General features: G+C 35.7%; 1 protein-coding gene and 1 long non-coding RNA gene across 5 annotated transcripts in view; one reads left to right on the top strand and one right to left on the bottom strand.

The window, feature by feature from the left end:
* Window positions 1-13,454, top strand: part of micu3a (mitochondrial calcium uptake family, member 3a) — a 195,917-nt gene that overhangs the window by 80,223 nt on the left and 102,240 nt on the right. For all 3 annotated transcript variants that reach the window (XM_069924577.1, XM_069924576.1, XM_069924578.1), the window contains exon 8: window positions 8,238-8,336. In XM_069924577.1, coding sequence (XP_069780678.1) covers window positions 8,238-8,336 — 99 coding nt within the window. The remainder of the gene's footprint in view (window positions 1-8,237; window positions 8,337-13,454) is intronic.
* Window positions 1-13,454, bottom strand: part of LOC138757375 (uncharacterized) — a 95,900-nt gene that overhangs the window by 49,042 nt on the left and 33,404 nt on the right. The window contains exons 2-3 of one of the 2 annotated variants that reach the window (XR_011353543.1): window positions 12,006-12,121; window positions 10,840-11,665 (exon numbers count right to left, since the gene is read on the bottom strand). The exons of the other annotated variant lie outside the window; for it this stretch is intronic. This is a non-coding gene — a long non-coding RNA (uncharacterized lncRNA). Of the gene's footprint in view, window positions 1-10,839; window positions 11,666-12,005; window positions 12,122-13,454 lie in introns of those variants that run through there. 2 annotated transcript variants of the gene reach the window in all.

Raw genomic sequence — 13,454 nt, 5'->3', positions numbered from 1 at the left:
AGATCTCCTCTCATTCTTCTGAACTCGAGCGAATACAATCGTAGACGATTTAATCTTTCATCCTAAGTCAATCCCAGGGATCAACCTAGTAAACCTCCTCTGGACCATCTCCAAAGCCAGTATATCCTTCTTCAAATATGGAGACCAGAACTGGACACAGTTTAATCATGAGCTGATACATTATCCCACTCAGCCCCACAGACAGGCCTTCTCCCCATAATTTTTGATACTCTGGTTAAACAAGAACCTATCAATCTCTGCCTTATATACACCCAGTGGCCTGGCCTCCACAACCACCTGTGGCAACAAATTCCACAGATTTACCACCTTCTAGCTGAAGAAATTCCTATGCATCTCTGTTCCAAGCAGACACTTTTAATCCTGAAATTGTGCCCTCTTTTCCTGGACTCTCCAACCAATGGAAACAACCTTTCTGCATCTACTTTGTCCATGCCTTTCAACATTTGAAATGTTTCAGAGATTCCTCTTCATTCTCCTAAATTCCAACAAATACAGGCCAAGAGATGTCAAATGTTCCTCATATGATAACCCTTCTAATTCCTAGAATTATCCTAGAGAACCTTCTTTGAATCCTCTCCAATATCAGCGCATCCTTTCTTAATGAGGAGCCCAAAACTGTTCACAATACTCCAAGTGAGATCTCACAAGTGCCATTTTGAGCCTCAAGATTATATTCCTGCTTTTGTTTATTCATCTTGAAATAAATACCAGCATTACATTTGCCTTCTTTACCACAATCTCAACCTGCAAGTTTACCTTCAAGCTATCCTGCTTGATGTCTCTCAGTTTCTTTTGCATCTGGGTATTTTCAATTGTCTCCCCATTTAAAAAATTGCCCGTTTATTTTATACTACCAAAGTGCATGACTGTAACTTTCCGACATTTATTTCATTTGCCACTTCTCTGTCCATTCTCCAAGTCTAAGTCCTCTGCAGCCTCCTTTTTTCCTCTACACTACCTGCTCCTCCACCTACCTTTGTATCATCTGCAAAGTTGGCCATAAAGCCATTCATTCCATCACCTCATCATTAAGATACAACACATAAATAAGCAGCCCCAACACCAACCCCTGTGGATCACCACTAAGAACTGGCAGCCAATCAGAATATGATCCTTTTATTCCCTATCTTTGCTTCCTGCCAATCACCCAAGCTAGTATGTTTCCTGTTATACCATGGTCTCTTATTTTGTTCAGTAGCCTCATATGTGGCATCTTGTCAAATTACTTCTGAAAATCCAAATACACAACATTAATTGCATCTCCCTTATTCAGCCTTCTTGTCACTTCCTTGAAGAATTTGAATAGGTTTGTCAAGCAAGAATTTATTTTCAGGAAGCCATGCTGGCTTTAACCTATCTTGTCATGTGCCTCCAAGTACTCTGTAACCTCATCGTTTACAATTGACCCCAACATCTTCCCAACTACTGATGTCAGGCTATAATTTCCTTTCTGCTGCCTCTCCCACCCATCCACCCTTCTTGAATAATGGGGTGACATTTGCAATTTTCCAGTCTTCGGGAACAAGCCAGAATCTATTGATTTCCTGGAAGGTTATTACCAATGCCTCTACAATCTCTACTGCTACTTCTTTCAGGACCCAAGGGTGCAATCCATCTGGTCTGGGAGACTGAGACCATTGAACTTTCTTAGCACCTTCTCCCTTGAAATAGTAACTACACTCACTTCCCGTCCCTGATACTCTTCAACATCTGTGCGGTTTAATATGAGAATGTATTTGTATGACTGACTGCACTTTCTAATCACTCTGTCTTTCCTTTACCTTTTTCTCATTTGCTGACTACAATCTGTAATTTGACATCAACACATATGCCATGTAAGAATCTGCAACTTTTTGGTTATCAATTTGCTCCTGCTTACAGTGTATGTATTGCTTTTTAATTGTGTCTAGTATTATATGCAGGATGTATCTTATGAGTGTTATATGCAGGATGTATCTTATGAGTGTTATATGCAGGATGTATCTTATGAGTGTTATATGCAGGATGTATCTTATGAGTGTTATATGCAGGATGTATCTTATGAGTGTTATATGCAGGATGTATCTTATGAGTGTTATATGCAGGATGTATCTTATGAGTGTAACATTTGAAGATCAAAATATATCGTGCATCTTGATTAATAATATCCACTACCCCAAAACTAATTTCAAGAAATATGAATTTTTACTTTATAATACATTTGTGTAAAAAAAACAGAAACTCAGCTAAACATGATCAATTATTTTCCTTATTTAAATGGTTAATCAAAAATAAATTAAGTCATTGTTGAATTTTAAGAAAATTATTTACCAAAAGGTGGAACAAAATCTTTTTAACATTTTGAGATGCTGAAAGAAATGATCAGATGCACTGCTAATATGCAAAGTAAATTCTACTGTTTACATTAGAAAATTAAAAGAACTTGTGTTTTGGAAGTCTGGGTCATGTGTGGGGAAAGTGAAGAAGTTGATCTATAATTTCTGGGTGTTTGCAAAAGTTATTGGACTCAGATATTTCATTTACATTTTCATCACTTCATTTAGATGGAGAAGGAAACTGCTTTATATAAATTCAATCTTAAAATAAATTGGTAATATTTTTATATCTATAATGTGAACATTTTCTGTACTTCATTGTCATTTGTCTATAGTATCATGACATTCTGTGGACTTGCCAACAATTTAGTTCTTGGTGACCGCTGATACACAAAAATGCTGGAGAAACTCAGCAGGTAATGCAGTATATATATGGGTAATCAACATTTCAGGCCTGAGCCTTTCATCTCGGTATGAACAAAAAACAGACAGGCACATGAATAAAAAAGGAGGAGGAGGAAATGAGAGAGGAAGGGACAGGAGGTGGGGTACAGGTGGCCAGCAGGTAAGAGACCATAAGTGGATATGGGTAGAAGAGAAAAAAATGCTGGGATATGGAGAGGGAGTAGTTCTCTAAATGGAGAAAGAAAGGAGGAGGCTGGGGAGTTGGAGTAAAGAAGACATAGATAGGAGAGAGACTCGGGAGGGATTTAACAGGAACTGGTTGATGTTAATGCCAACTGGTTGGAGAGTGCCCAGACAGAATATTAGGTGATGTTCTCCAATTTGCAGATAGCTACAGTTTGGTGGTGCATGAGGCCATGGACAAATGTGGCAATGGAAATGGTGTATGGAATTAAAATGGCTGGCCACTGGCAAGTCCCTGTTATTGCAGCACCAAATTGAAGGTGCTCAATGAAACAATCTCCCAGTCACCATCCAGTCTGTCTGATGTAGAGGAGGCCACAACGGTGCACCAGATGCAGTAGATGACCCTGCAGATTCACAAGAAAGGTGTTGCTTCACTTGGAAGGACTGTTTGAGGCCCCAAATGATAGTGAGGGAGAAGGTGTGGATGCAAATATATCTTTTCTTGAGGTCACTGTGGGCAATTATGGGAAGGGATGAGTGGACAAGGGAGTCCCAGAGGGAACAGTCCCTGTGGAAGGCAGATAGGGGAGAAGAAGAGAAGATGTGTCTGGTGGTGGAAATTGCGAGGATCATATGTTGGATGCGGATGCTGGTGGGTGATAGGTGAGGACAAGGGAATCCTGTCCTTGTTTCATCTGGTGGTCGGGGCCAGGGCAGATGTGCAGGAAATAGATGTAGGTAGGTGCTGAGTTGATATCCTTAGAGAGGAGGCCACATTTTTGAAAAAGGAAAGCATCTTGAATATTCTGGAATAGAAGACTTCATCCTGGCAGCATATGTGATGGAGGTGGAGGAATTGAGAGAAGGGAATACAATCCTTAGAGGAGACAGGGTGTGAAGAGGTGTAGACTTGGAATCTTAGGAAGTTCTTGGTGACTAGTCACTCATTCCAAACATAACTACAAATAGAGTTTTTCAAGGAAATTTGTTATGGATATAGCACAGTAATGGGTACTTCTAGCCCATGAGCCCATGCCACCATAATACACCAATTATTCTACAAACCCCATATGTTTTGAAGGGTGGGAGGAAACTGGAGCACCCAGAGGAAACCCACATAAATACAGGGAAAACAGACAGACCCGAATTCTAATCCCAGTCGCTGGCACTGTTACAGCGTTGTGCTAACTACTACACTAACCAGATGCTGGGTTAAGCAAGAAAATAACTGCATATAGACTGATGTTTCCCCCCCTCCCCCCCCCCCCCATAGTTTTAGAGATGAGCTGACTGTACCGCTTGAACTCTTTTCTACTTTGCTGCAGGGATTTCCAATGAGTTTCCTTAATGTAGAATTGTCATAGCTACAGTATGCTTAAATCATCATAATTTGCTTTTGACTCTTCGCCTCAGTCTTTCCATTGTTCTAATTGTTTCTTTTTGGCCTTGATGTGCATGAAGGTCCTGGTACTTCAATCCCCTGGTTCTTCTGCTGAACCCAAGGTCAACTTGCTTCTCTTTCATTCATACATGATAACCCATGGAAAGAAATTGCAATTACACCCACATGACCAACAACTCCTGACAGTATTCCATTTAAAATTCAGTTCTATTTGCATTTGTATTACTTCAAATTTGTACTGTTCAGATTTAATAGATTTAGATCTTTGCAAAACTGTTCTTGGAGTTATTATCAAATTAATCCTGATCAGAACATCAGATTATGTTATTATCTGCATTTTAAAGCATGTGAATTTAATGTAAATAGTGAATTATACTTTTAGCCCACAAGGTTCTATATGGTGTATAGAGTTAGAAAAGTCTGTATATGCTATGATTATCAAGCAATGCTAAAGGTGGTGAAGAAACTCAGCAGGCCATGCAGAATCGATAGAAAGTAACCAGTGTTTCTGGCCTGAGTATGCCAATCGTATCTTGACGAGGGGCTTGGTCTCAAAATATTGGTTACCCTTTATTTCTTTTAGATGTTGCATGACCTGAATTTTTCCAACACATCTGTATTGCTTAATATATATGTCTGTACCACACAGGCAATTAGCTTAAATGCATGGCATGATACTTGGCTTAAAGGCTAGTCTTTTAGTTCTTTGAATTTGTGTCAATCTTGACTGTGGTGTTCACAATGTTCTCCTCACTCATTGGGTCTGAAGCTTCCTTTTTTTATAACCTCCTTCACTTCAGTTTTATACAAGTTAAACCACATGGTAATACTGCCATTCCAAGGCAATGTCATAAAATTTCTGTATCTAGATCCTGATGAATGAATGAGGCATACATATAAAAAGATACAGTGCCCTCCATAATGTTTATTTCCTTTATTTCCCCCTGAGATTCACAGTTTTAAATTTGTAATCAAGCAATTCATATGTGATTAAAGTGTACATTCCAGATTTTATTCAAGGTTATTTGTGAACATTTTAGTTTGACCATGTAGAAATTACAGCACTTTTTAGACATAATCCCCTCATTTCAGGGCACCATAATGTTTGGTCCATAGCAATGCTATGTATATTAAAGTAGTTATGTTTAGCACTTTGTTTCATATCCTTTGCATGCAGTAATTGCTTGAAGTCTGTGTTTCATAGACATCACCACGTGCTTAGTATCTAGTGTGGTAATGCTCTGCCAGGCCTCTACTGCACCCATCTTCAGGTCCTGCTTGTTTCAAGGGCTTGTCCCTTTAAGTTTGCTCTTCATCAGAATTTATTGTCATGAACAAGTCACAACATTCTGTGGTTTGGGGCAGCATCATAGTGCAAACATTCATATTATAAACCATCTTACAACAATAAATATTAAATACATAATAGTACACGAAAAATAAGGCAGTGTCTTGGGATCATTGATTATTCAGGAATCTGATAGCAGTGGCGAAGAAGCTGTCCTTGTGCCGCTTAGTGCTCGTCTTTAGGCTCCTGTATCTTATTCCTATGGAAAATGTGGAAGGCATACTCAGTTGGATTTAGATCAAGTAGCTGACTTGGACATTCAAGAATTTTTCCAATTTTTAGCTTTGAAAAACTCCTTTTTACTTCAGCAGTTTGTTTAGGATCATTGTCTTGCTGTAGATGAAGTGCAGTCCAATGAGGTTAGAGGCATTTGCTCAAACTAGAGCAGATGTTTCTGTACACCTCAGAATTAATTTTGCTACTACCATCAACAGCTACATCATCAATGAAGATAAGTGTGCCAGTACCTGTGGCAGCCATACAGCCAGGTCATAACACCCCCACCACCTTGATTCACAGATGAGGTGGTATGCTTTAAATCTTAGGCAGTTCCTTTACTCCTCAAGACTTTACCTTTGCCATCACTCTGATACAGATTAATCTTGGTCTCATCTGTCCACAAGACCTTTTCCAGAATTCTTCAGGATCTTTTTAGAAACTTCTTGGCAAATTGTTATCTGGCCATCCTGTTTTTGTGGCCAACATCTTGCAGTGTCTGTATTTCCGTTCATGAAGTCTTCTGTGGACAGTAGTGTTTCTGATCCAATGGACATGCATTTGGGGATTTTTCTTTATTATGATGAGAATTTTTCTGTCGTCAGTAGTGGAGGTGTTCCTTGGCTTACCAGTCCCTTTGAGATTACTGAGCTCACCAGTAGGCTATTTTTTATTAATGATGTTTCAAAGTTTACTTTGGTAATCCTAAGGTGTGGGTGATATCTTTTACTATTTTAGTCTTGTTTTTCAGCCTCATAATGGCTTATTTGACTTTCATTGGCACAACTCTGGTCCTCATGTTAAAAATGGCAACTACAGACTCCAAAGATGATAAAAGCTTAGAAGCAAGACAAGCTCTCTTATAGCTGCACCAATGAAGCAATAAAACACACCTGAGTAATCATAAACTCTGTGAAGCAAAATATCCTAAAGATTGCAGTGCCCTGAAATGGGGGATCTATGTATAATAAGTCAGTAGTGCTATAAGATTTTGACAATAGTGTTAAAACCCCTGTTTTTATTTTTGTTCCTTTTGACTCCTTGGTCTGGTCTAGTAAATTTATGTTCTATATCTAAAAGCATATAGAATACATCAGGATAGCACTGTATTTGTATGGCAGAGAAATTAATAGATATTCTAAAAACAAAAAAAGAAAATAAATTATACAAGATTAATTTTGACATTATTTGGCCATCAAAAAAAGACTACTTATTAGAAGACTAGCAAGTTTTATTAATGTCCCTGTAAATAAATAATTAAATCCTTAGAACGTACATAAAATTACGTGAAGAAATCGGACTCCCCAACTAAGCACTCATTACCGTGAAGTTAGCCTGCATCAGCAGGAAGTCTTCATGAGTACAAGTTCCTGGATCCTTTTCTACATCTAACTGCATGAACATTTGATCATCTCTCATCACCTCGCCAAGATGTAGAACAATAAAGTCTCACCACTTTGGTAACAATATATTTGAAACGTGAATGATTATATTAAATTCATAAGCAACTGCAAATGTAGTTTATTAATAAATAATTATTTTTGTCCCACGTTCTGCTTTTGAAGAACTTGAGGACACTGGATAGAGAAGCAGGATCACTCTCTTCAGCCCTTTTGAGCTTGTTTTACCATTCACTTGGATCATGACTGATCCTTGTCTTCAGCTCTATTATCCATCCAATACTCAGTTTCTTCATTTACTCATCCTAATGTCTTTGGATCTAATTCTTAAATGTATTCAGATGGACTATCTACAGAACATGCCATAGGACTTTGCAAAAAATCATTACACTAAAGAAATGTGTATTTTTTTGTATCTTCAATAGCGTACTTCTTATCCTAAATCACACCACCTAATTTAAGCATGTGTGCTCTTTCAAGCCATTTCAGATTAGAAATCATTTGGCTCTTGACCTTTTTTAATATGAGTCAGTCAGAGCATATCTGATAAAACTTGTTTTGAAAGATCTAATAATTGCTCCAGACCCTTTAATAGAATAAGAAGTACATGTTTTAACAGTCGTGAGATTGCTATTCTAAACTGTAGAATGTTTTGGCCCATCCTATTCAATCTCCCATCACAGGAGAAGCCTCCTCATTCCTGGAATTCATCACATGAACTTTCATTACACTGTCTGTGAGGCAAGTATAACTTTCTTTGGATCCAGCACAAAGAAACATTATTTGAATTATACATGTACTCCTTACATTCCTAACTCATTCAAAATAAATGGAGCTGAGTTGATATAATTTGCATAATTTTTTAGTGTCTTGTGTGGAAATTTCACAATATATACTTAACAATGTTGACCTTACAACAATTATACCTTTTCAAAACTTTGCAGGTGTTAAAAAAAGATGGCCCAGATCATAAAACAGATCGAAGCTACTGGGATACATTGAGACGTAACACCAGCCAAGCACTTTTTTCAGATCTTTCAGAGGTACAGAAAAATCTAAAAAGTCCTGAAAGGTTTTAATTATTCATTTTCTTCAATGCATTTTATTTGGAATGTGCTTTAACTGTCACTTCCATTCTCAAGCACAAATGACAGTAAAGTTCAGCTCCAAAAATTGAGGACTACATAGTGTAGTGATGATATTACTAGACTACTAATAGAAAGGATAGCTTCCCATGCTAGCAGTTTTGGGGATTTTAATTTATTTTTAAAGACATCTGGGAATAAATTGTTCAAATGAAAGCTATCACTGCCATTGAAAATCATTTGGTTTTCTACCAGTGGAAAAGTATTTGTAACTCCTGACCAACATGATTGATTCTTTGGCACAAATGACTTGGTGGACTTCCTAAGTGGCATAGAAATTGTTCATCAGTGCAAGAATGCAACCCATTATCACTTTCTCAGCTGGGAACAGACAATGGTTGCAGACTTGGCAAGCTGTTCATTTTTAAAATAATGACTCCAAAAGTAGAATGAACTCTTGGTGTGGAGCTAAAGTCTTAAAGCACTCAAACAGTTGACGTGAATATATCAATGTTTTTTTTAGAGAATAGAGGAATTGAAATCCTTGTGTTTTATGTTTGCATATGTTTTTATGCAATACACTTAATGTAAAACTTGATCACTGAATTATTTTGGATATTTAATGTGCACTTAACAGTCTTCAAAATTGTCAATCTTGAACCTCCTGGACATGTGATGTATATATGCAAAGAGGGTACTGTGATAATACAAAGTTAAACAATGTTGTTTGTGCCAAGTTCTGTTTTGCATTCAAGACCAGAAAATACAGCAGTTTTCAACAGTGACAACCAGAGTCTTAACCAGAGGGTCAAGGCCTGCTTCATTGTTAGGTTTCTTGACCCTACCTGGCCTGCTACTAGGGTATCCAGCCTAACTTTGGGAAGATTCCTACTTTAACTTGGTCTCTCATTGTCATTGCGACGATTCCGACCTTTTCCACTCACACGACTGTGCACCTAGATTCCTACTGATACTCTTTGATTTGCCTTCCTCTACCTACTACAAAAGTAATTCACAATTCACTCGTAAAAGCACTTTCTCCATAGTTTCCAATCACTGAAAAAACAGGGTGGAGAAAATGTCTTTGTACATATTTAAGCAAACAAGGCCATTGGGGCCTCAGCCAAAACTGAAATGAGACCTTCAATCACTGCCAATTTAATGCACACTTTTATTTGCTTTAGATCTTTTCCATATTTTAACAAGTGTTCAATATATCCAATTTTTGTTGTGGAAATTAATTTGACATAGGAGTACTTGATTGCTTGCAACAAGCTTTATTTTAAGCACATTCTGTCATACAATAAGAATCTTGCAAGGTATGACCTGTTCTCATCATTATCATCTGATTTCAATCTTATTATCCAACTTATTTTAATTATAATACATTTATTCTTTCCATATTATCACATGCTATTTTCCTAGACTTCGGAAATATTCATTGTTAATTCTTGTGTGATTGAGCATAGTATGAATGTCTCCATATTTAATAATGCTGTGCATTTAAAGTTGTTTTTGATGTAGAATTTGAATGTTATTCCATGGTAATAAAAGGTGGGTTTTAATCATAACACATTTATTCTTACTAAATTATCACATGCTATTTGCCTAGACTTTAGAAATTTTAATTGTTAATTCTTGTGCGATTGAACACAGCATGAATGTCTCCATATTTATCAATGCTGTGTATTTAAAGTCATATTTAATGGAGAATTTTAACATTATTCTATGGTGGTAAAAGGTAGGTTTTGCTCTAAAAGAACATTTCAAATCAGAGAAGCACATTGGAAATATAATTGATGCTGTACGTTTCTCTTTTTTCATATTTCATTTTTGTTTATTTCATCTTAAGTAAAGGTATCAAAATTTTCCATTTTCAATACATATACATAAATAACATTTTCTTACAAAACACTACAACCCCTTTCACAGTATAAATCCATATACCATCAGGGCTTACATTTGGGCTTTTAAAAAAAGTTTTCAATTTGGGGAGGTCACTTATATTTTTATAATAGTAGCACTTTTTAAAATTATATTTCAGCCCCTATATAGTCCAAAGATGGTTGGCATATTTTTATAACTACATCATGTTTGTTCTTTAGATTTTTTTTCCATAGGTATACAACTGTTCATTTCTGTCTTCCATTATGCTATCTGTAGAGGGGAGTCGGGTTTTCAAGTAATCAAAATACATTTCTGAGTCATAACTAAAGCTATTTTAACAAATGAAATTTAGAATTTAGTTAGTTTATTATTGATTTCAATCAAGTTGCCCAAAAGATAAAGCTCTGGGTCATCCGTGAAGGCCACCCGTTATCCTTGTTAGTATTTTAGAAATATCCTGCTAGAAAAGTCTCACCTTCACACACGACCACATAGAATATAAACATTCCTATTTCTATTCTACATCTAAAATACATTTCTGACATTTACAATTTTGATTTATCTAATTTCTGTGATGTGAGGTATAATTGATGTAGAAAATTATATTGTACTAATAATTGCATTTATTAGTATGGAATTAATGGAAGATTGCATTTATAATTGATGTCATGCTATCCAAACTGTCAGACTAGCATCTTTCCATTATTGCAACTCCTAAATCTGACTCCCATCTCTCTCTTGATCTTTGTAAACCTGGTTTTGCACTTACATTTTGGAGAGCAAAGTACATTTTAGATATAAATTTAGGTGTGTTCCCTAGCCATATCATTTGTTCCATCTCACTAATTTCAGATGGGGCCATGTTTGGTCCCCAACTTTCTCTTAAGAACGATCTTAACTGGAGAAACCAAAAGAATGTCCCATTAGCTACTCCATACTTATTCCTTAATTGTTCAAAAGACATAAGAGATCCTTCCATATAACAATTATCAACATATCTTATTCCTTTTCCATACCATGAATTCAATTTTGTTAACCAGATTCAAAAGCAATAGTACATTTTTACATAATGGTGTCCTCAGTGATATACCTGCTTTATCCCCCCAATATATTCATTTATTTCTTGTCATATTCTAATCATGCGTATTGATATAGGATTGGTTTTTTTTTGGTTATTGACTTAATATTCCACTTACAAATAAAGTCCTTCATTGTCTCTCTTTTATTGAATTTAGTCCCATTTGAATCCATGAAGGGGAACTGTTTTCTTCAAAGAAAGATGATAGAGATCTTGCTTGTGCTAATAGATAACTTCTTAAAATCAGGAAGTCTAAGTGCTCCCAATTTATGTTAACTTTTCCAGTGCAATTCTTGGTACTTTGTTATTCCGTAGGAATTGTCTTAAATAATTTAAAGATTTTTTTTGTTAATACAATAGGCAACAATTGATACTGCAGTCTTGGCATTACTTTAATTTTTATACAATTTACCCTTCCTATTAATGTAATCGGCAGATCTTTCTATTTCTGTAAATCCTTTTTTTTTCTAATAGAGGGGTATAATTAAGCTTATATAAATTCTGTAAATTATTATGTCATTCTTAACTATTTAATTCCATATTTCTTTCATTTAAATCTACTATCTTTTTGCTATCTTTCATAATCAAAATTCTACGATGGCATTATCTCACTTATATTCATTTTATATTCCACATTTTTCTAATATTGTTTATAATCTTACCAGTGATGCAGCTGGGTCAGTCATATATAATAGCACATCATTAGCAAATAAACTAATTTTATGTTCTTCTTGTCCAAATTTGAAGCCCTTAATATCCAGATCTCTTCTTATAATCTCTGCAATATATTCAATAGCCAGGATGAATAGTGCTGGTGATAGTGGACACCCGTGTATACTCGATCTACTCAAGGGCAAAATAGATGACATTTGGTTATTAATTATAGTTTTAGCTTGTGGCTTATGATAAAGAGCTTTTATCCAATTTATAAATTTTATACCTACACCAAATTTTTCCAACCTTTTATGTAAGAAAGACCATTCTAGTCAGTTGAATGCCTTTTCTGCATCTAGAGAACTAGTTATGTTTGGATTCAACCTTGATTTTGCTGTATTATGTTGAATAATCTACCTAGACCTTTGAAGAATGTCTTCCTTTAACAATTTCCAACTGATCTGGATGTATTAATTTTGGTAAATACTCACTCAGTCTGTTGGCCAGTGCCTTTGTTAGAATTTTATAGTCTGCATTCAGAAGTGATAATGGTTCGTTTGATACGGTTTTTAATGAGTCTGTACCTCTAATTATAGCAGTTGAAAAAGTTTTTGGCATCAACAAATCTTTAAATTGTCTAAAGAACCCAGAATGGAACCCATCTTCCCCCAGGTACTTAGTAACTTGCAAAGTACCCAGAGCTTTCTCTATTTTTTCCCCTTTAAAAGGTGCATCAAAGTCATCTCTTTTGCTCTCTTCTAGTTTAGGAAGTTCAACATTTGTTAAAAATTCTTCCATCTTGTTTTCATCTCTTACTAATTCTGATTTATATAATTTCATGTGGTATTGTCGAAATGTATTATTTACTTCCTTTTGAATATGTTATTGTATCAGCTTCTGTTTATATTGCATTTATTATTCTGGATGACTCTTCTACTTTAACCTGCCAGGATAACACTTTGTGTGCCCGTTCTCCTAGTTCATAATATTTCTATCTGGCTCTCAATAAATTCACAAAAATCCTTCCTCTTTAATAATGTAGCATTATACATTCCTTCTTACTTTTCCATTATTGTAATAGTTAATGTTAATGGTGAGTGATCTGATAAAAGTCTTGTGAAATAATCCATTTTTGCCACTATTTTGTAACTGAGAAGACTTTAAAAATAGGTCAATCCTTCTATGTGAATCATGTACCCTTGAGTAAAACGAATAGTCTCTTTCAAAGGGGTTGAGTGGCTTCAATATATCAATTAAATTTAAATCCTTCATGAATGATAATATCATTTTTTTTCAGCTTTTGCCCTTGTTATTGTTATCGCTAATTTGTCTAATATTGGATCTAAACAAAAAATGAAATCTCTTCCAATCAATATATTGTGATGTCCCCCTGCAGTTTTTAAAAAGATATCCTTCAGAAAGACTTCATTGTCATAATTTGAGGCCTAAATGTTCAT

This window comes from Narcine bancroftii, chromosome 3, assembly GCF_036971445.1.
Source record: "Narcine bancroftii isolate sNarBan1 chromosome 3, sNarBan1.hap1, whole genome shotgun sequence".
Lineage (NCBI taxonomy): Eukaryota > Metazoa > Chordata > Chondrichthyes > Torpediniformes > Narcinidae > Narcine > Narcine bancroftii.
The sequence above is the reverse complement of the archived record's forward strand: the minus strand, read 5'-3'. Positions and strand labels throughout refer to the sequence as shown.